This window comes from Frieseomelitta varia, unplaced genomic scaffold (assembly GCF_011392965.1).
Source record: "Frieseomelitta varia isolate USP_RPSP 00005682 unplaced genomic scaffold, Fvar_1.2 scaffold_1018, whole genome shotgun sequence".
NCBI classification, from domain to species: Eukaryota; Metazoa; Arthropoda; class Insecta; order Hymenoptera; family Apidae; genus Frieseomelitta; species Frieseomelitta varia.
In genome coordinates this window covers 68,551-92,862 of record NW_025108660.1, presented here as the reverse complement: position 1 = coordinate 92,862, position 24,312 = coordinate 68,551, and the positions used below count along the sequence as shown (strand labels likewise).

At 39.6% G+C, this 24,312-nt stretch overlaps 1 protein-coding gene across 2 annotated transcripts; it reads right to left on the bottom strand.

Moving 5' to 3' along the window:
• Window positions 1-10,465: 10,465 nt before the first annotated feature.
• Window positions 10,466-24,312, bottom strand: LOC122538537 (dual specificity protein phosphatase 10-like). Of its 2 annotated transcripts, none has more exons than XM_043672717.1 (2): window positions 23,092-23,361; window positions 10,466-11,545 (listed from the first exon to the last, which is right to left on the bottom strand). In XM_043672717.1, exons 1-2 carry the CDS (start codon window positions 23,138-23,140, stop codon window positions 10,521-10,523), a joined length of 1,074 nt encoding a protein of 357 aa, XP_043528652.1. In that variant the 5' UTR covers window positions 23,141-23,361; the 3' UTR covers window positions 10,466-10,520. The 2 variants fall into 2 exon arrangements, with proteins under 2 accessions (XP_043528652.1, XP_043528660.1); XM_043672725.1 differs by lacking the exon at window positions 23,092-23,361 and adding an exon at window positions 23,400-24,312 and having other exon boundaries at window positions 10,474-11,545.

Below are 24,312 nucleotides of genomic sequence, written 5' to 3'. Positions count from 1 at the left end.
ACGAACGCTTCGTCGGTGACATCGTTTTAAGATTAAGGTCGACGGCGTGACACCGTATTAACATTCTCGAGTGGCACAATTTGTGCCTTTCTTTAGCCTGTCGCGCATCTAATAATCCGGATCACCGGCGTTATAAAACCCCCTTGTAAAACATTATCAGTTTTTAATCTTAGTCTTAGGTTAAGCGTCTCTCGTCGATCGCGAATCGAGGACGTATCGGTGGAAATTTTCGCACGATTTCACCCCCGAAGAATCTTTTAAAATTCAGCTTGTTTAAGGAAACAAGTGCCCCTTCTTTGCGTTGTGTGTCAATCCCCTTGCTAGGAAAGTCGATTTTTCGTAGGCGATTATTGATAAAGAAAATAGAACCATTTATTAATACTACAAAGAACGTTCATCGCAGCATTATAACGGACGTACATGAAGAGATAAACGTGCCTTCTAAAATGATTACAAGGGCACGTGGCAATTCATTCAACCGTGCAGCAACGTTGCCCGATCCCTCGTGTCCCGATCTAGATAATGTCGTAATTTTCATAAGCGTCTCCTCCCGCCAGCGAGCCTCTATTGTTATATCTCGCACCTGCACCGAACACCCGCGACCCTCGCATACATCGAGCTGTATATGTGGTATACGAACCGAGTACTTTTATGGGTTATCCGTTTATGATCGAACATCGAACGAACACATCGAGGTTGAAAAGGCGCTAACGGATGACACACACCGGATCAACCTCCTTTCCCTAATTTATTTGCCATCGCTCCCAAGACCATGCACCCGCTCAAATCCGCGTTCAAATATCATCGGGAACAGTTTACGCCAGCCGTCCGGAAGCTGTGGGTCGTTCGTGATTCATCTACCGACAAAAGAGTACGGCACGGCACGTCCGACTGCGAATACCTGGCTCGACTCAAACGAAAAAGTGATTTAATTAACGCAAAGATAGCGTATCTGATTATCCGGGGCAACTTGCACGACCGTATGAGTTCGGGATTCGTATTACGAAAGTGGCAGCCTAATGATCGCGTTCGTGGACGCGTTTCCCAGAAATTACCACCATCACACGGGGGGGTTACATCCACGCGGCGACTTTATACACTCTCACGGTGGACATTTCGTGTTGTGGGCGCGTACGTGTCGGAGAAATTACGGCCGATCGATGAGTATGAGCGGTGAGGCGGCGTACGACCAACGAAACGCAAAGGAGCGTTGATAGATAGTTTTGCATGTAATTTATTATGTGCGTAATTAGAATAACGAATAACCGGACAACTTTCCGCTGGCAACTAACGAGCGATTATCGGGTAACGCTATCAGTTTGGCTTCGAGATACAAACACGCGACAGCGGAGCATCGTCCGAAAAGTTACAGTTTCGCCTTCGAGACTTATATTACCTACATACATATATCACCTCGCGATCTGATGATCGAAAAACCTGCTGATGAAATTCGATTCTTGGATGAAAAAATAGAACTATCTTGTTTTCTTTTAATTATCGTTCGATTTTCTCCTTTTGCTTCCAAAATGCGCGTCGCACGACGCAGCTGCGCACATCTACTTTGAACACAAACAATTCCGAAGACTAAAAAACAGAGTCGAGTTTCTTCAAGTTCGATTCGAAGAAAATAACTGTTCCATCAGTTAAATCATCTGGACGTCTAGCTGATTCATGAGACAGGTAATCCCTGCACGACACAACTATAAATCATCGGTGCCACTCGAGGATGGAACAAGGTAATTAAAATATCATTGGAACGTTCAGGGAGAATTATCGTAACGGTTGCTTAAACCGACCGATTACTCGGCGCCATGGGAACGTTAGATTCCAGGTGTCGAGATTCCTGCGCTCGTATTATTATCCCGATAATAATAGTAATTAAGCCATTTCCAGCAGTTCGTAGCAACACTTCGCGTGTAATATGTGTTCCTAATCCGTAGCAGCATATGGTCCAACATGCTCGCCGTCGTAGCCCACCGTTGCCCTCTTCTTCGTCCGCCGCTTAAATTTCCCATTAAAGCGTGTTATGCCGTTCACCATTTACAGCTCGTATTGGATATTTCGCGGGGCTGTAGTATTATCGATCAGTCATTCCTGTTGACGGGGGGGATGAAGCTTAATCTGCGACGACTCCTTTTCTCAACGAACGCTAGCTTCCCGTATCATTTCAATATTCTTACAAGGCGAAGAAATATTCCTGTAACTACCGTTTCTCAGGGTAATTATAATCCTTTTAATCGGAGGCTCTAATCATTGTATCAACGTTGCCTCGAATCATTGATCTTGGAAATACTTTAGAAGTAGAAAAAAAGTAAACACGACGAACTTTCACTTGAAATCAATGTAACAAAGCCAATAGTAATCAATCCGGAACGGCAAATGTCAAAGACTCAGCGAAGGCTCGAGAAGCGATAGCTACGTAAATTACACGACGAAGAATTGAAAGGAGAAAAAAAAAAAAAAAAAAAACAGAAAAGAGAACGAGAAGTTTTATTTATTTTCGCTAGAACGACAAATGAGTTTTCCACGGAAATCCCTGTGGCCGGTGATACAGTTTCAAGTCGGATCGTCGATATCTGGAGCGGCGAGGCCGGTCGATAGTCGTTCGAACGGGAAACGAGCCTCGCGATCGGCTACCACGCAAGGAAGTCGAAAGCAGAAGGCCGGCCGCGAGGCGCATGAGTCACGCGGTTTTTCATAATCCTAAGGCTGCGCGTTTCTTTCACGTTCGACATACCGCGTATGCATTCCCGGCTCTAATGCGCAAACATTCGTTCCACGAGAGCCCCGAGAGAAACACCGACAAGAGAAACGCTCTCTCGACGTTTGTTGAAAAACGGCCTTTGACACTTGTACACTTATTCCGATGTCGCGAGTTGATAAACGATTCGCCGCTTTTCTACAATCGTTGAAACCCAACGGGCACTCGTAAAAATGCAAACGAGTCATAGTTGAAGTTTCCATTTGCCTGTGTGACGCTAGCTATTAAATTATCAGCCATTCTTTTTTTTTTAAATCGATATTTGCACGGTGTGTCTGTTCGAGATAAATAATTCCATTTCGTATGAAATTGCCGTACAAACTATCTTTCGGGATTTTCCGTTTTTACGCTTTTTTCACGCGTTTTGTGCATGAACACTTTGAAATTTCACTGAGAGACAATTCTGTTTTTGTTTTTTTCTTTTTTAATTTTGAATTACTTTGAAAATTTACGTGGCAGCGAGATATGAATGATCATTTAAAAAGGAAAAGCGGGTAATAAATATTAAACGTAGTTTCACGAAACGTCAAAAGTCACTGCAATAATTGATGCAATAATTGACTGTTTAGATATTTTCAAACTTCGATCGATACAATCGCGATCTCGTTAATGAAACGTTTTACATAACAGTATTATTATTTGGTCGTAATTTCAATACATCTTTTGTTGATCCAATAGGAGTCGGAGATCCAATTTTATATATCAGCATTTATTTTGATTTTTTGGACATCCAGAATTATATTCTAATTTTACTAAAATTTGGATTAATCTCACAAACTATTATAAATGAAAGAGGAAAAACAGGAATTTTTGGAAATTTAAGGATAATTTATGCAATATTATATGAGCTCATCATATATTTAATTACGCATTACACGTAAAATTGATATGTTCATAAAACGTTGACACGAGTTCTCGAACACTTCTTTTCATTTCTCTTCCTTTCATTCAACGAAACTTTGAAAATTCCACTCGTGGGTGGAGAAAAGACGCTGCTCCAGGATGACGAGCGACTAAAAAACGCTCCGAAAATATCGACAGTGACTAAGTGAAATGTTTTCGAAAACGATTGCCACGACTGAAGATCATCGTTGATCGAAGAATGATCGATTCAGGGCCACGGAATATTTCGTACGTTTGAGCTCATTAGTAAAGTCGAAAGTTAGTGAATTCCAGGTTAAAGATTATTCTTAATTCTAATTATTGGTAACTTTTGTAACCTTGGACTATCTTTCTTCCTTTCCTCCTTCTATTTATTTATTTATTTTGTTCTTCCTTATTCTCTTATTTTTTTTTCTTCCTCTCTTATTCTTATTCTCCCAGTCTACTTTCTATCTGCCTCTCTCTTATAAGAATAGCCTGCTTGGACTTTTGAATTGCTCTTGGTTATTTGTCGTAACTACCGTGATTCACTGTTCACTTCTACTCACTCTATCTCCCGTTTCTTAATCTTCAAGCGTCATTATCGTTGCGTCACGATCTGTATCACGTGCAACTGATTAAATTAAACATTCGAAAATCAGGGAATCTGAATCCAAATTAATTATTACGACGCTCAATGGCTCGACGATAACTCGCCGATTATCGAGTATTATTTTATATCTTGCTCACTTTTTTGCTCGTGTCCTCCGTTACACGTTACACAAACGAACGAAGATCAAGTCAAACCTGATGAGGTTTTCATCAGGAGTAAATTAATTAGATTAATTGATTCACCGAGTTTCGTTCCCCGGGGAGAATTCTGAGAAAGAAGACAGCGTCGAAGGTGAAAAACTCGCAACTCTGTTGCCGACGAGCGAGCAACAGAGAGCTAGAGAGAGACAGAGAGAGAGAGAGAGAGAGAGAGAGAGAGAGAGAGAGAGAGAGAAGACGACGAACGGGTCGAATACACACGACACACGGCGATACACACGAGCCGCGTGGCAAAAGGTGGGGATCTATTCATAGGAATGACTCACGACGGAGATGACGCCGCGAATAGTCGGCCAGAATTTGCGCACTACACTATGCCACCGGGCACCCGTTCCTGATTTCGTTTGCCAAAACGTTCCGACCACGAATCCCAGCCACCCACAACCAGTCCTCAACAACTTTCCTCAACTTCGTTTGTGGAAATTTTTCCACGTAGAGGAGGATCAGTCTTCGCGCTGCGCCTCCTCACCTCCTCACCTGTGGCACATCGATGTGTTACATCGATGAAGTTGCAAAATTCCGATTGCAACAGCTGATCCCCCCAGTTGACTTTCGCGCGACTCTGTTGTTCGTTGTTCCTCCTACTTTTTGCGGAACGTTTCAGACGATGAATTTCTTTCTTTCTTTTTTCTTTTTTTTTTAGATATTTTAGATTTCGAAATTTGGCGAATTTACTTGATTGTTTGAACTTGTAAAGTTGCAAAATTTCGACTGCAACAGCTGGTCCCCCCAGTTAACTTTCGCGCGACTCTGTTGTTCGTTGTTCCTCCTACTTTTTGCGGAACGTTTCAGACGATGAATTTCTTTCTTCCTTTCTTTCTTTCTTTTTTTTCTTTTTTTAGATATTTTAGATTTCGAAATTTGGCGAATTTACTTGATTGTCTGAACTTGTAAAGTTGCAAAATTTCGACTGCAACAGCTGGTCCCCCCAGCTAATTTTCACGCGACTCTGTTGTTCCTCTTACTTTTTGCGGAACGTTTCAGACAATGAATTTCTTTCTTTCTTTTTTAGATATTTTAGATTTTGAAATTTGGCGAATTTACTTGATTGTCTAAACTCGCAAAGTTGCAAAATTTTGACTGCAACAACTGGTCCCCTCCGCTAACTTTCGCGCGACTCTGTTGTTCGTTGTTTCTCTTACTTTTTGCGGAACATTTCAGATGATGAATTTCTTTCTTTCTTTCTTTCTTTTTTTTTAATACTTTAGATTTTGAAATTTGGCGAATTTATTTGGTTGTTTGAACTTGTTTAATTCTTTAAATTACGACTGATCCGACATCTTCAAAGATGATGATGTATTTAAGTAAAATATTAACAAAATCCATAGTACTTGAATGGTAAATAATTTTCAATCAACAGCTTAAACGCGAGAGTGATTTTAAGACGAAGTTTGAAGCTACTTTTAATTTCATTTAAAGCTATCTTAGATTTAAAGCTATCTTATTAATAATTAATAATTAACATGAAAGATTGTATAAAATTGATCGATACAGATTGCTTTTCAATTTTCGTGCAATTTATACGCCGTAATAAATTCGTGCGAGTATTGGCACGAATGAGTTAAATATCCTGAGGGTATTTGTAAAATATTCTCTATTTTTAGAATCACCTGTGTCGAAACAGAAATAGAAGACACGAGAAATGGAGTGTAAGAAATTATTCTGTGTACGCTTAATTATTAATAGCGAAAGTTTATGTCCAATTTCTATTCACTACACGATAACGATGAAATGTAATTGTAAAAGTATTACTCGTAATACAAAAATTAATCTTCTGCCTAATGGTTAAAATTTATTACAAATTCTATGGCTAAAATAAAGAAACAGTTGAGGGCCCATTATATCGTCAGTGCCCATGTTCGTCTCGTTAAGAGTTTAAAAGACTGGATGCTAAAACACTCGCAAGCGTTTGTTTGCAAAGTCAATAGCGAAGTAGATGGAATCATAAAAATCTGTTCTGCTCGCGAGTTTAGTGAATTTTTACTGTCGGTGTTAGTTCCGCGTGTATTTTTGACTCTCCGTTCGAACAATTTACTTCGCGGAACGTTTGCCACGTTTCAATTTGAAAGAAACGAGGTTCATTGAAGAAGGTGAATTCATTCACTCTTCCTCGAAACTGAATGAATCCGTCACGCATTAAGTCCACTATTGCAGAATGATCTTCAATCCGTTGAACGATCGAAACGATTCCTTTACAATCATTTATAGCAATATAATGTTATAATTTGTTACATGCGATTTTCAAGCGTTTAATACAGGTTGACCCCTGATACTATCTAAAATAGGCAAAAGTATCGTCAAGAAAAGAAATGTGAAAAATTACAAGTACGTTTAATATAAAAAAAAAGAAGAACTTAACTATATATTCGAATTAGATGAAGAAGGATAAAGACAATTACTCGTCAATTTTCAACAACCAATCCAGTCTTTCCCTCTGGTTTAAATTTTCTATTTTCTGAAATTTCCGCCAACTACGATTAATCAATTGACAAATTACAATTGTCCGCGATACTTTCCTTGACGTTTCGACAGATCTCGAGCAGTACCAAGCAAGACGTACAGTCGAAAACATTTCCATCGCGCGCGTGGCACTTTCAAAAGTCGCCGAGGCGTCACGCGTGAGAAAGAAAGGAAAAAATCACACACGTGTGAAAAATGTGCTTCGTCGAAAGTCTCTGACGCATGTCGGAAATCGAGGATATCGCTTCGCAGGAAATTCCACTTTCCTTCGTGCGTGCACGAAGTATATTGCGTCTGATCGAGAGCGGCGAAAGCGCATGTGCCGGACGCTCGGCAGAAAATTTCCGGGGCTTGACGCAGCCAAGCCAACGGTGCACGCGAATAGAAATGAAACTAACAGCGGAAAAATTCGCCGCGAGCTGGAAGCTTCAATTCATGACGCGAGAGACCACTGACGCACGTGATCCCGATGCAATTCCGTTGAAACGTCGGCTATTTACCGCGCTGTACGCGGTGGTAACGCGCTCGATCATGCTCGGCGACGCGATTCTGCGTCGTTCTAGCCGCGTGCTACTACTAGTCGCTTCTTATCGGGACGGATGGATTCTTGGGCTCGCGACGCGAACGCAAGAGATGGAAAAGTACAAGCGAGTTATCAATCTCCGATTGATTGACCAATTCCTGGCGCGCGGATTTACCGTTCGATCGATTCAATTCAGTTCGATTTAGAGAGATCCAAGAGCTTCGGGGCAAAATCGGGAGATTACGAGGAGAGTTGAATAATAAAACCATTGTTACTAACCATTGAAACAGAGTTCTTCTGTCCGAGCTGGACGCGGACAGAATTTATCGTACGAGGTTATTGAAAGAAGATGCGTTTCTACGAGCAGAGATAAGTGTTCAATGGTTAATATCTTCTTAAATATTTGGTGGTGATTTTGGAAATACGATTAAAAAAGAAAAAAAAGAAAAGAAATGGTGGAAAATTCTTTCACGTGTTGAGATTAATTACAGACGAGAATTTCTCAAGTATCCAGTAGGCCGTGAATTTTGATTTTTAAGAACGCAATTGAACAGTGTCTTACTTGTCACATGTTACAGAGAGAATCTCTTAATAATTGCTGGGACTGAGATTTTTTTTTTTTTGTAAATTCACGGCTTTTAAAATTGTTAAAGATAGAAAATTGGACTTTGGATAGTTTCCAAACTTCTCCATATCACTCCGTGCAATTTTATTTCTTTAAATTCTTACGCTGGAATGACGTGCCACGTCGAGAATTTTTTTTTTTTCAAATCGCAACATTTTCTCAGCTTTCTTATATTTAAATGTAACCCAGGCAAAACAAAATGATAAGGTCATTGCTTCTTAATCATTTTTATCCAGTGATGTCATACCGACGAGTTCGAAAGCAAAAGAAAGCGACGATCTCATTGTACACGGTCCGGGTCACTCGTTAAGGTCCGCAATCAGTTGCCAGCGCAAATGGGTTAAAACAAAAACTCACAGCAGATAGCAATAATAATTGCTATCTCAGAGAATTTAAACTATGTTTTGAACTATGTTTCCTCGTGCAGAATTCTGCAACGAAATTTATGAATAAAAAAGAGTGCCCCTTGAAAGAGTAAACATAGGAAATTTGCTGCCGCAGGGACACCGCTTGAAAGAGTAAATTAAATTAAATTTGAAAGAAAACGGAGAAAGAGAGAGAAACGAGAGACGGATGGCAATTGAGAAAGGAGGTTCAACGACAGAATCAAAGCGGAATGCTCGAATGGATCGGTTGACGCACGTACAACACACCGGTAGCCACATTACGTAAAACGAGCACGTATCGGCAAGTATCTGGACGGAACGAGGCGAGAAAACGCGTTTAGTGGAGTACGGAGAGTACTGTTACTCGACAGAGAGGAGCACGAGCCACTCATCGATAACGCAATCTTCCCACCCACGTTTCCTCAACATTGTTCATTCAGTTTTCCCCGTTCGATTCGCACCTGACGAGAGAGAATCCAACCATTTTTCCTTTAATTTATCTCATTCGAAATTTTTTCCAGTTCTTCAATTTCAAACTGTCGAATTCTACTTTCGATTGTTGGCGCTGGACGAAAAGTAATTTCGTTCGTCGTTTCAGGTTTTGTTATTTTTTTGCGAGGAGAAACGAGATCGTGTAAAAGGAAACCGCATTTACTTAATATTCATCATTGTATCTAGAATTTGTATAATGAAACTGAAGTAATATCGTTGACATTAATTGAAACGTTCCCCCATGTTTTTGCGAAATTTTTGAAACTATCCACAAGTCATAAATTATTTTCTTTTCTTTTCTAGACGAGTTAAATCGAACACTTTATTCTGTTTCATTTGATACGAAATTATCGAAAGATCCTCAAACAAAAGAACTCTACGATTTTGTGAAATCCAAAAGGAAATCGAAGTGCTCGCAGCAACTCGCCACTGCGAACGATCGTTCCGCCCCTCAATGGGTTAAGCCGAGTGCTTCACTTTATCTTATCTAACACGCCGAGATTATCTCGAGGCTGTTTCATGCTCCTCCTCCGTGAGGCGAGAAATTTATACAAATGTAAACGCTTGCTGAGTGGCGTTCTGCAGGAATTTTTACGCAACAATGGCGACAATTTATAAAATACGAACGACAAGCAAGGTGGGAAGGGCACGTATTTACATAACGAGAATCGTAAATTGTTTGAAACGCGGTTAACGCAGATAAAGTTCTTCGCGAGTTCTGCGCGCAGAAGCGACTTTCGCCGCGGGTCGCATCATCGTTATTTCAGAAAGTCTCAGCCGCTCGCATGTGGTCTTACATGAACAACAAATATAACAGCGGCGACGCATTATTTTTTAATCACCACAGAGATTACAAAACGTGTCGAAGTCGAAGCTAAATGTTATAAACGAGAAGCTTCGGCTTTGCTAGGAAAATTTATAAAAAAATGTATGATTTTTTTAAATATATCGTTTAAACAAACCATTGTACACCATTGAACACGTCGTTAAAAGACGTTATCGAATTTCCTTAATTTACGCAGAATAATTTCCGAGATATTTAACAAAAGCTTCGAGGGTAGTTTTCACCCCTTAAACATAGAAGATTGCCGATACAGAAGAAAAATAAGGATCAATATTCCTTTGAAAACTACACTTATGCCAAATTTCGTCAAAGTCGGTCTGATTCTTCTGCCAATAACACAAGCGCGATTAAAATAAATAATTAATAACGAGTAGTTTATATTTCGTCAACGATTCACAATTAATCGTTTATGTATTTCATGGAAGTTATCCATTTTGAAAAGATCCTTTCATTAAATCGATTCGAATAACCATTTAAAGAAAAATATGTATTCCGAATATACATACATTCGCTCGTTCGTCCTATTTTTTCGATGAAATAAAAAACGATAAATCGTAATAAATCGATCACTGTTATCAAGCAGCGCGATTAAAAGTAAATACATACCGATTTGTATAAAATTCTTATACATAAATATTACAGATTTTTATGAAGCATTTTTTGTTCATTTAATTTTCAAGTACCAAAGACATTGCAATCGTCAAATCGCATTCAAAGCGCAGCGCTCCCGCCAATACTCAAATCATTCGTCCAAACGTTAACAAACGGCCAAAAGATCGCCGACGAAAGAAGCAAAGATATCGGAAAGGAAAAAAAAAAAAAAAAAAAAACTCACCCAAAAGAAGCGCCGGCTCCCTGTTGTCCTCCAGGAGCGCAACGAGCACGAGGAACAGGGGATGCTGAACGGGTAGCCGGTCCACGTCGTCGGTGCAATCGTCGTAGACGACCACCTCGCGATAGTGCCTTCTGCGCAGCAGTTCCTTGCCCTCCCTGGTGTTCGCCAAATCGGCCAGGCTCGCTTTCCCCAGTTGCAGCCGCCTCCGGTTGAATCGGTCCGAGCAGTTCACGTTGATCGCTCCCCGCACGTGGTTCACGTTGTACAGTATGAACGGCCGACAATCGAGCAACACGGGACCACCGTTAGGCTGCTCCCGTCCACCGAGCAGACGATCCGCCAGCTCGTCCGCGGTTATCGTTCTCGTCCTCTGAAGCACCAGCTGTCTCTGCAGCGTGTTGTTCTCCGAGCAGGGACTCGCCGGAAGGCTGACCGTCTCCAGCTTGCAACGTTTCGACGTGGACAGCTGATGCTGATGGAAATGGTGATGATGATGAAGATGGTGGTAGTGACGGTGTACGTCGGACAACGGTGGATCGCAGTCGGTGCCGCTGCTCGAGCTGCTGCTACAGCCGCTGATGCTGGTCCCGCTGGCGTTCAAGCTGCACTCGGTGCCATCGCTGGCCGTGCAGCTGTCGACGCCGCTGCTCGTCGACGAGCTGGGCGTCACCGTGGACGCCAGCGACGACGGTAAGAACGTGGATGCGCTGGCTGGCGGCCCTGGCTCGCTCAGGCTTCGGTTCAGCACCAGCTTCAGGTTGTCCCGTGAACGCGTGGCCGAGACCGGCTCGCAACAGACGAGGGTCGACATGGTAGGCGACGATGCCTCCTGCTGATGCTGATGCTGACGCTGACGCTGACGCTGTTGCTGTTGCAGCGGGCTCCTGACGTCAGTCGCCGTTATATCGAGACGCGAACTGGCCTTTGCTGCGGATCAGAAGTAGCTCGTTATTAGACGTTGTCCGTATTGTGACGCGCTTCGGATTGTTTTGGTAACAGAGTGGGAGTTGGAAGGAAATGCCAGATGTGATTCGAGGGTTTTCTAGAAAATTGAAAGACGCAGAAAATGGTGAAAAGTTGAGTTTCAGGAGATTTCTGACATACGTTCAAGCCTGGGAGTATCTACCCAGAGTTAAAAATATGGGTGGGAATATCAGATAATTACTATATAACTCGAGGGTTACTATAAAATTGAAACTCGTATAGAATGTTATCAAAATCGAGGCGATCTATGCTTTGGAAGCTACAGGAGCTTTCTGACATGTTCAAGGTTAGGAGTGTCTGCGAAATCTATTAAAAATAGGATAGTTAGGAAATATCAGATTCGAGGGTTACTGGAAAATTGTAGGAAATCGTGAACATCAGTCGGACATATGTTAGAAATGGTTAGAAATATTTGCAAAGTGTTGGAAATATAGTGAAACGAAAGACAGAAAATAACCAAGGGATTCGAGGTTTTCTAGAAAATTGAACATTGTAAAAAAGATCGAGGCTTCAGAAGTTTCAGAAGCTTCTTGACACGTGTTCGACGTTCCAAAATGTTTATAATGTTAAAAATAAAAGAAACTGAAAGTTTTCTAACGTGTGTTCAAGATCAAGTGTGTCTACAAAGTGTTGGAAATAGAGTGGAAGTAAAAGATGGGAAATACTATGGGTGATTCAAAGTAGTTTTGTAGAAAATTGGCTGCTACAGAGTGAGTATCTTTGTCAGAGTGTACGATCGAATTTTAAATTAATCCAAGCTTCGCGGATCATCGATAGAATCAATTACGCGCTGCATTAGGCGAACAAAGATGTTCTTTGTTGTACCAATGGGACAAAGCACTGAGGGTTGTTCTTCTCTAATTGAATATTCCTTATAGTGCTGGTACGTAACTATTTTTTGTCTACATTATGTAACGATACACATGTTCCCTATATCACTTCAAGCTGTAACAACTAAACTGTAAATTTTTACTCGTGGCAAATTTGAAAATAAATGTGCAACACTGCATAGAATGCAAACATCGAATTTTCAAGTACGAGTTTCATATTTACATTGAGCACGATGACATCCTGTCTGGGGTTTTTCATATTTCTGAAAATATGTATATTTATAAAAACACGGATTTTCACAAACCAAAAATCTATTATACTAAAGTATATAGTATTATACTTTAGTATAAATTATATTAGTACAGTATAGTATTATACTTTAGTATAAATTATATTAGTACAGTATAGTATTATACTTTAATATAAATTATGTTAGTACAGTATTAAAGTATTATACTTTAGTATAAATTATGTTAGTACAGTATTAAAGTATATAGTATTATACTTTAGTATAAATTACATTACTAATTTATAATTATTTTATAATTACTAATTATATTAGTAAAGTATAGTATTATACTTTATTATATTATACTAAAGTATAATATAATATTATACTTTATAGTATTATACTTCATTATATTATACTTTAGTATAAATTATATTACTAATTTATAATTATTTTATAATTACCAATTATATTAGTAAAGTATTAAAGTACATAGCATTATACTTTAGTATAAATTACATTACTAATTTATAATTATTTTATAATTACCAATTATATTAGTAAAGTATTAAAGTATATAGTATTATACTTTAGTACAAAGTATTTAGTATTAATACTGAAGTATATAATGATGCTACAAGATCTATCAACACATCTCTCTCTCTTTCTCTCTCACACACACACACAGAGATCCAAACTTTGGCCGTTACTAAAATTTCAACCGCTACGAGGACTCTCACCTACGACACGAGACACGATAAATTAGTAACGAACTCTAGGATAAGTACAACAACAATATTCCAGTTCCAAGCAAGTACAAGGGAGTCTCTCGTTCTCGTTTGGAATTATCTCGCAACGCGTGGGTCAACGATAGTTCCGTGGCTGAACGAAGATCGGCGGAGGAAGCCAGCGACCTTTAATTCTTCGTGAAAAGACGAAGAACCCCCCTCGTCGATCGCGATCCACGCGTTACGAATTTCTCGATAGTTAGTTGGCGTGTGTCTAATCAGTGAGTCACTTGTCGTCGTTTTTTCTACGGTTTGTGAAATCTCGCGCTTCCTTATTGCCACGTTTCCATGAAACGAGATAAAACGTACACACACGCGCGTACACGTACACGTAAATACACACCGTCGTGCGCCGGTCTTTACTAGTGTCTGGCTTGTTAACTCTGTCAATTTACGAGGGAAACGTTCCGAGGAAAGTTCCGCGATGATATAGGGTGTATCAACATGAAGCCGAGCTCTTTTGCCCGTTTACCAACTTCGTTTTGCGTTTTTCGCCTCGCTGCTGACGTATTTCATACGGGCGTAAAGATTAACGCGACTACGAATTGAGAGACTGGTTGGTTTGTTGAAGGGGTAACAGGTTGCTCAACAGAAGAGACAATCGAAATTTACGATCTTGGATAAATTCCACTCGACTTTATTTCTTTCTTTTTTTTTTTTTTTTTTTTTTTATCAAAGCCACGAAGAAAAATTCTGAGATCTTTTCACCGTAACAGTTTCCACCGGTCGATCAACGTTCGATCGGTTATTGAAAAGTGAAAAGACGTTTAACTTTACCGTAAGAATCTTAGTTTAGCAAGCGATTTCGATTATTCTCAGTTTAAATACAAGACTGTTGATGTTATTACGGCGTTGTACGTACGCGACGAAGTCCCCCGGGTGAAAGTAGCGGCAACACACTGTCCGCAGACAATATTTAATGACACGAAGAGCGAGTCTTGGCAGCGTGAGACGGTTTAAATCTCGGGGAAATTATCGGGAGACTAAGGTAAATACCGGGATTCGATACATGCGCGACGTTCGGCGGTTTTAAATAGAGTTACGAAGCTCGGGATGAGTCAACCCACCGAAATATCCGTATTTGCGGTCGCTTTACGCAAATCATGTCGACTGAAATATTCCGCGCGAGTTGCCACAGGTGCTACGGCGATCATTATGCGCGCCTAAACCGCACGCGTAACTGTAAGTGATATATAATACTCGACTTTTCTCTTTCATCGTGTTCCTACGATGATTCAAATTATATGTTTGTAGACGAGGATCAACAGTTTGTGTGTATATGATATATGTACGTATGGATGTATATCTGTGTATACATTATGTTATATAACAATAATTACGAGAGCTACCCTTTGTTACATTTAATCACACATGAAAATCAACCCTTGTAATTATGTATATTTTACGCATTTTATTTTGCAATTTACCGTATCTCAATTTACTTTTTATAAATTTCACGTTACAGAATAAATAAATAAATGACTATTCGTATTTTTTATCCAAGATCTTTTCCTAGATTAACTTAGTCTACTCGTAGTTATTTAAGTACGATACAATTAAATTAATAACATTAATCGTCAAAACTTCGTATCAATCACATTTCTATTGAAACTGCAAACGAAAATGGAGGACTCAATATTTCTCGATCGTTGATTGGCCGAAGAGTTGCAGAAAGAATTGCAAGTGAAATATCCCCTTCGTCAGTTAACTTCCATCATTTCGAGAGGTTGCAAGTAACGCTCGTATAAAATCCCCTTTCCCCCCGTCGATTTCTGGATTATCTCGTCCACCATCGACGTACCAATAAACGAAAAACGGTAGCTGAAACAACGTCTGTCGCGACACGTGCTCCGCATCGGCGCAACAACCGTAACCGGTGTTCCCGGGGCCCGTTTAAGCGACACTTAATCCTTTATCAGACACGAGTAACTGGCATCGAGGCGAACGATTGACTCGATTAACCTTGGAGGATGTCGTTCATAAGCGAGCCTGAAATAATGGCCGCGACTCCGGTTGCATAATAATCGACGCCGCGGCGTGGCTCGCTCGAGAGTGAAAGCACGTTCTCGCCCATGCGAGAACCGGCCCGCATTAGAATCGGTTCCCGGCTGCAAACCGCTCCGCGATCCGCGTCCACCGTGCAGACAACGCGATGAAACCCGTCTAATCGTCGTTTCCTCGTTCCCTTTCTTTTCGCAAGTTCCGTTGTGTTGAAGTTTTCGGATTTTTAACCCACTGCGCTGGCAACTGGTCCGCGGACCTTAACGAGTGACCCGAACCGTGTACAATAAAATCGTCGCTTTCTTTTATCTCTTGATCTCGGTCGGTATGACCGACCACTGGATATAAATGACTGAGAAGTAATAAATTTATTATTTGTTTTGCCTGGGTTATACTTGAATATACACAAAACCGAGAGAATGTTGCAACTTTGGGACAAAAAACGCAGCAACGTCATTCCAGCGCAAGAGGTTAAAGACAGTGACAGAAGAATTATAGAGCGGATGTTTAGCTATTGTTTGCTGTTGCTACAACGTTCTACATAATTGTTGACTAATCTTGAATAATTACGTTAATTTCATCGTGGATTTACATTGCTTAGTCTTGCAATTTTTAATTCGATTTGACATTTATTAATATATTAATTTGATTTTAGTTACAGCTCTTCCGTATACTTCCTTAGCATTTTTTCCATGCAGCTTTCGAATTCCTCGCTAAATTCTATTCTCGTCGCCTCTTTTTCCTCTGTTTTTCCGCCAGGTGTCTCCATGATCCCCCGTCCCACTTCTGGTCCTTTTTCATGAACTTTTCCATCGTCCCTAATTCCCCTCTTAGCTTCGTTCCTACCGTCTTAGCCATTTTCTTACTCCACTTAATCTCCCTTTTTGCTTTCTTCTTGCCAAATTCTTCTATCTCTTCTGCTGCCTACCTCCATTTATTTACTTTCTTCACGCTTTCTGCTCTTATTCTCCCTGCCTCTCTTCTTCCTCTTTTCTCCTCAATCTCACTCACTCTGTATCTGTCTCACACACGTCTTCATACTTGCGCCGTTCAACCGAAAGTCGATTTTAGTTACATAATTGAATCACGCCAACTCTCGCTTGGACAAATAATAAGAATAGGATAGATAAAAAGAAGTCGCGAGATGAAAAGTCCATTAATATCCAATAAAATCATTGAAAAAAAAAAAAAAAAAATGCAACTTGACACTAGAACTACCAAAATGGCCAGAATGACCAATCGATAATTTCTCGTTTAGACATTTTATAGATACAAAACAGTGTATTTTCAGAGACTTGAATGAAACATATAGATAAAAGCTTGTACACTCTATCATGTTTCTTTTACTTTAACGTCTCTAAGATTGAAATTTGATGCTTCGGTCGTCGGTAGTTCTAGCGTCGAACATCATTCGACGCGACAAGCGTCAAAGAAATCGCAGAGCAAGAAACTGGTGTCCTCGACGGAGATTCTACGCGGGAATTTCCAGAAAATTTATCGAACTAATTCGCGATGTCGAGCCGCCGCGACGACGACAGATCAGGCGGTTCTAATTTGGAAATTGGACGTGGACCAATGGTCCCGAAACGTTGCGACAAAACACGAGCACCGCACTGGCCCAACTTAGACATTACGCGACGTTTCAACAATCCTGCAACGCATCTTTTTTGCTTTGTGCCGCGAAGTCGCGATTCGGACAACTCGAGGACGTCTTTAACAATCGACGAGCGATGCATCGATATATTTAGAGTTCTGGTTGACGTGGACCGAGCGAAAAAGCGGTCTGTTTATCGGTAGCTGCCTTGACGCGAGCGAGAAACGCGTGAATCGTCGCGACTACTCTGATCGCCTTCATCGTGATATCGAGCGAATAATAGGTAAAGCGTGGATCTTTGTTTCGACGAGGACAAATATCGCGGCATTTGTTATCGCGGTTTCGCAACTGTTCGTCGAGTTCGGTTTGAACTGCGATCAGACAAGATTGCGAGCTTACATGGCGCTCGATCGTGTTTTTTATAAATAAAAAATTCCAATATCCTCGATTTGATATTAATTGCTATTAATTCTAGAAATTTTAATTTCTAAGCTGCTGTATAAATTACAATTTCTTTTCTTGTGCATAGTGCTTTTTATACTAATTGAGACACATCGAGAGTCAAATTTAAACAGGACGCGGCAATAAATAAAGTTTTAAGAATTTCTCGCAGAAAAGGAATAATTCTATAATGCAGTGCAATGTTATACGTTGTCGTATGAATGTTTCGAAAATTTTCGTACTATTCATACAGATATTTATTTATCTTACTGTTTCATTAATAAATTAATGAATAACAAATGACCAGTCTGTAACAATTAGTTATATTTAGACTCGAATCTGAATGAAGTTCTGATTGATTAGATTATTAACTGCGCAATTTTTTAAAAATCTTCCGCGTCTTTTTACATACACAAACGCGCGACGACTACCAACAAACATTCTCAAACTTCCCCAAACACTCCATCTAATTTTCCCCATTTATTCCGTCACAGTGCAGTGAAACTTTTCACGTTTCAATCTCGCCGTCATTTTTTGGAGAGCAAAAAAGGATTCGCGACGTTTCAAGAAAACGTTCGATCAGGAACTTTGTCAGACATCGTTCAAACTCGAGAACAACTTCAGACTTTTGCGACGAATGAAAGCAACGAAGGGGCTTCTGCCCCACAGAAATGTCCCACAAATAAATTCGTTACTTTTCCTTGACCACTTTATGCACTTCTTTAATTTACGTTGATGAAATATTCTTAAATATCAATATATATTTTTTACAGTAATATTTAAGAATCTAATATTTATTATGTATTTTAGATTTTAACTATTATTTATTTTATATTTATATTGACACATTGAGAACGTCATGCTCTGATAAACATAGAGACTGTATTTTTTCCCATTTTCTGAATTATTTAATATATGATTGAAAGGGTTTAAGAGAATGTATAGAATTTAACAAGTGTATTATTTTATTAATAATTAAATTATTTTTCATTTTAGAGGTATTTTATGACATAAAATGAAAATATCTCTGGCAACGTTTCTTAGAGTGGTGCGTTAGGAAATAATTTCTCTACTTTTTGAAAAATTATATAACATATATAATTATATATTATATATAATGTTATATGATATACAATTACATGTTGTATATAATATTATATGATGTATAATTGTATATTATATACATATATTATGTTATAATATATATAATATACAATATAATATATTATATAATATAAATTATAATAAAAATTATATAATATAATAATATTAAAAATATTATATTAAATTATATTATATTATACTACAATTATATTAAATTATATTATACTATAATATTTATACATATACTAATTATCATATTTAATATAATATTTACTATATTTAATATAATAATATTAAAAATATTATTATATTTAATGTAATTATATTAAATTATATTATACTATAGTATTTATACTAATATGTATAAATATTATACTGTAATATTTATACATATACTAATTATAATATTTAATATAATATTTATTATATTTAATATAATAATATTAAAAATATCATATAATATAAATTATATGTAACGTTGCTTGATCCGTGGTTGTATCCCTTACAACGCAAAATAGCGTTCCCCGTCCGCAACGTTGAAAGACGAGATATCTCGTCACTCGTCCGCAACAGTTGAAAACTGAAAGACGCGAATTCGCGTCTCTTGTCGCGAACCGTGTGATAGCAATGCCGTGGCAAACGGACTCGATACGACGCTGTTCGTCGCGGCGACGAACGCGACAGGATCGAATCATAGTGAGTCATCGGACTAATATTAGAAGGTGAGGAAGCTGCTCTGGCCCGGTCACTTTCTCGCTCTCTTTCGCTCTTTCTCTCTCTCTCTCATGCGTTCAGCAGCGCCGCCGGCCGGCGAGGTTTCACTCGTCCCGGCCCCGGCTCCGGCCCCAGCGAGTCTTCTTGGGTCTCGGGTTCGTTGTTTGGAATGAGTAAACGCCGTGGAATTCGACGCTCGGCAGCGGCCAACGCCGCGTACAACCTGGGCCCTCTCCGGGCTCCCCCTCTCGCTCTCTCTCACTCTTTCTCTCTCTCTCAGCCTGAGGACAGGTGTAGCGCCAGCACCTGCTCCCTCTGTTCCGCGATTCCTTTCTCGCTTCCCTCTCGCCCGCGAGATACGCCAAATCTCCCCTTTGGACATTGGCCAAATCTTCGTTTCAAATGATCGAACCATGAAAAGTCCAAAAGTTCTGATTTCACACGATAACGATATCACGTGGATTTGAACAAGTTCGATCAGCCACTCGAGTTGCTAAAGGATATATACGATTTTTCTAAAGATCCCTGACAGTTAACGAGGAGTTTGTGGCAAATTAATTCTGACATGCTGTAACAATTTCTAGTGAGTAATTATTTTGTTATCGATTGGGAGACGGACTGAAGCTGGAAATGTTGATCCTCATCTGTTCCACGTATCAATTTGACACCGAGAGATAAATAGGAAAAACGAAACGAAGTGCAAGAGGTTTTTAGATCAGGATGGTCGATCAAGATTCGTTGATTCAAGAAAGTGTGACAGTGATTGTACATTGTCTAGGATCGCCTGATATTTCATTGGTTTCTTTGCGTTTGGAGATATCGCGATCGTTGATCACGATATTACGATGATTTAAATGAAATATAACCTAGTGTAACCTATAGTGTTGATTATGTTTGAACTGTAACTAGTATATTCGATGCAAAATTCGTATAGTCGACGATCTTTGCAAACAAAAGTATTTTCGTTAGAATAAAAATTCAAATTACACGCGCGAATATGATCACTTGATCGGAGCAATTTTTGAAATAAATTACTATGTGTAACGATACTTTTCATAACATAAATATTGTAATAGATATTATAATAAAAAGAATATTATTATAATATTATAATAATATTAAAAGAATATTATTATAATGTTATGATAATATTAAAGAATATTATAATAAAAACTAAATTACAATGTTATAACATTATAATAAAATTAAAAGAATGTAATACAATATATATTACAATATTATAACATTATAATAAAATTATAAATTACAATATTATAACATTACATTGTTAACATTGTTATAATATTATAATAATATTAAAGAATATTATAATAAAAATTAAATTACAACGATATTACTCTAATATTCGTGGATTAATATTTAACCGTAATATTGAAACCTCGGGATTTTATATTTTACAATTTTACCGAATAAAAATCTATTTTGATCACTCTGACTTTGGGGATCAATTTTTTTGCAAATGAACATTACGTGCTCACACGGAGGTGCGAATATTTCGACGAGCCCTCGGTGAGTCCACGCAGAAAGAGGCGTTTCTTCGGCGGCAGAGTTGATTGAGCAGTTAACGATCCCCGAAGTTAACGATCGTTGGGAAGGCATGCCCGCCTGACAATTCCGCTTCGTTACGTCCAACGATGTGGTAGTATCGATCGTGTGATTTCTTCCACGGTTCAACACGGTTTAACATGCGTTTGTAGGTAATAAGAACCGCGTCCGCGTCACTGATCGACGTGACACGTCAAACGCACGCACGTAACAAAAGACTCGGAGACACGACGTGAAAAAAAGAAAAAGAATTCGTATAATACAACTTCGATTGTTTGACAGAGTCATTATCACGCAGGTGAAATCGGCTCTCTTCGCGGTGTGCGTGCGTGTGTAATCTCTTCGCGCGTTCTAGTCTTGGAAGACGATTTCCAAATTCCTTCGGTCACTCTCGCCGCGAGGAACACGAGAGGAAAAAGAGAATGTTCTAAGCTTCACGGTTACGCTCGATGCGTATGCGACGAATTTGTTTAACGAATTACAACAGTTGCGTGTTCTGTCGATCGCACAGTGTAATTAACCATCTTGCGCTGGCAACTGATTGCGGACCATAACGAGTGACCGAAACCGTATACAATAATATCGTCGCTTACTTTTTGAATGACGCTTCGTCGGTATGATGTCACTGGATAGAAATTATTGAGAAGTAATAGATTTATTATTTATTTTGCCTGGGTTATACATGAATGTACTGAAAAAATATTACAATTTTGGAAGAAAAAGTTCTCGACGTGAGTGACACGTGAGTCCAGCGCAAGAGGTTAAAGAAGCAGTCGGTGATGTTAAAAATTAAATGCGCGAGACGTATTAATTTGATCGGAGAAATTTGAAATAAATCACAATGTGCAATAATATGAATATAATAATATTGTAATATAGATATAATATAGATGTTATAATATTATAATATAGATATAATATAGATGTTACAATATTATAATATAGATATAATATAGGTGTTATAATATTATAATATAGATATAATATAGATTTTATAATATTATAATGTAGAACGTAAACTTTGACAACAAGTTAGAATATTATTATTTACAGTGAGATTCAAATTGAATGCACGAGTACATTAATTTAGTCGGAGCAATTCATTCGATATAAATATCTATGTAAAAACTGAATTATATTCCGAATAAATTACAACGAATATATTAACGTAATATTCGCATATTAATATTTAACCCAATCCCTGGCATTTTATTATTTATCTTGACGTAATTTCACTAAGTGGAAAACCTGTTGTAACTTTTATTAAACAGAAACCTTTAGCAAGTTTTATTCATCACTCGTGTAAATTTTTATTTGGTCGCAGCAAATCATTGGATGGAACGAATCTGAACGAACTCGTACGATAACGTACGAATGATCGCGTCGCGTTCGGCTCTTTTTCTAATTCGTTCGTCCGTGTACAATGTAACTGTGGCCCAAGTTGCTTACTTGTAAGAACAAAAACGGTTCCGAAAGCTCGTAACGCCGCTACGGAATGATCTCAACCTCAGTGGAGAATGATCTCATTTATCCACGTTCCCGATTACGCTCGCAATTACTTACGGAGCCGATCTCTCCCATCCAGATAAGCATCAGCAACCCCATCCAGTCTAATTAAAGGGAAGACCAGTCGCGGTCGTTCGAGATTCACCGCGAATCGCAGAGCGGATCGAGCGTGGTCTGTCGATATTCGACTGGTATTTTCTTTTTTTCTTGCGTGACGATCGTGACGACGGATTTTTATGCAAATTCATACTTCGAGTGTAATTAGAAAAGAGGAAACGTAACGATTAAATGTCGTAACGGTGTGTTGCACAGTGGGTTTTACTCGTGTATTTGCTTGTAAGAAAAATAGATAAAAATTTAGAAACAATCGACGAATTTACAGATTCGACAGTTGCCGTAGAAATATTTTACAAAGATCAACGAGAATGTTTGAGATGGCAATATTATCTGGATCAATTGAAATTGTTTTAAATTCGTCTTTTAATTTAATTGGTCGATTAAATTATAATTTTCTCTAACTTTGCACTGTTACTGAGGCATATAGAATATAATAATTTCACAGGCAGGTCGTATAAATTTGACAGTCAATCATTATTCAATGCTCGGAGAATTTTATTTCGTCGTTGCAAATATACTGGATAATTGATTTATAACACTGACTAATCGTCAGATTTGAAATTGGAATAGCCACAGCCAACAAACAACGAGTACTTACAGAAAATTCCGAATACAGAGGATCGAGGAGCGGAGTTCAAGAGAACCATAGTTCACACGTACAGAGCCACAATCGTAATGACAACCGCGATCGTTTCAACGTTGCCTGTCAATCGAGCGATCAGAGAGAGAGAGAGAGAGAGAGAGAGAGAGAGAGAGAGAGAGAGAACCGATTCGAAAGAACTTGGCGATTACCGACGAATTTACGCACGAGTCGATAGTCAAGGAAAGAAAGAAAGTAAGAAAGAAAGAAAGAAAAGAAATAGGACCGAACGAAACGTTGCCACGGAGTTCGTCAGAGGCACCTACCTTTCCCGATCGGTCGAACCGGTTGGCCTTTACGACGAAACCAACAGCCGCCTCACGAGCTGTGCCGTCGTCGTCGTCGTCGTCGTCGTCTTGTTCACCAACAACCCGTACACTCCTCTATATCCCGATAACAGCCGACGATAATCCTCCACGTGCGACCGCATGGAACCACCACTGTCCTCACCGGCCGATCACGTTTCGAGGCGCGAGACCGTCCTCGAGGACGCGACCGACAACGACAGGAAGGACCAGCGCCAAGGCTGCCGCGCGAACGAGAAAGGGGAGGGAGAGACAAGAAGAAAAGGAAAAGAAAACGAGAAACAAAAAAAAAAAAAAACAAGAGAGAAGAGGAGGAGGAGGAGGAAGAAGAAGAAGAAGAAGAAGAAAAAGAGAAGAGGAGAGGAGAGGGGAAGAAAGGGGATTATCGTCGGTTGTTGGAGAACGAGGAAGTTCCCTGGCTTCGAGAGAGACGATGGTGTTTTCAGGAGAGGAGCGTTGGCACGCGGGTGCGACATCCCCCGTGCCTGGCTCGTTTCGTCAACATTTCCGGTTGCGCTGCGCTACCACGATAGGGGGGACCGGAAGTAAACACGATGCTGCTGACCGTGCGATCGACCGAGCGTGCTCGATGGATCCGTTCACGGCGGCCGACGAGCTGAGACTGAGCGGCTCGTCCCCGCGGAACGACCCGTGGATCGCGATCTACGAGCGTACTACCGACGCGAGGCCACGGACCGGCCTCACCGTTCCGTCAGTGAGTTTCCACCACACGTTTTGTTCGCGCGTGTGCGAGCGAGCGAGCGTACAAACTCTATCGGTAGGGCTCGTGTGTATCATTGAGCGAGGTACGCGCGCGCGCGCCAACGCCATCAATATTGAGCAGGTACGTACGCTAATGCTCGGAGCAGCTGCT

Bases quoted from the DNA above. Each gene is read 5' to 3' on its own strand.
- LOC122538537 (XM_043672717.1), bottom strand. From the start codon at position 23,140: ATGGTTCTCTTGAACTCCGCTCCTCGATCCTCTGTATTCGGAATTTTC. The intron at 11,546-23,091 runs GTAAGTACTCGT...TCTGATCCGCAG, and splicing joins CTCTGTATTCGGAATTTTCT to CAAAGGCCAGTTCGCGTCTC.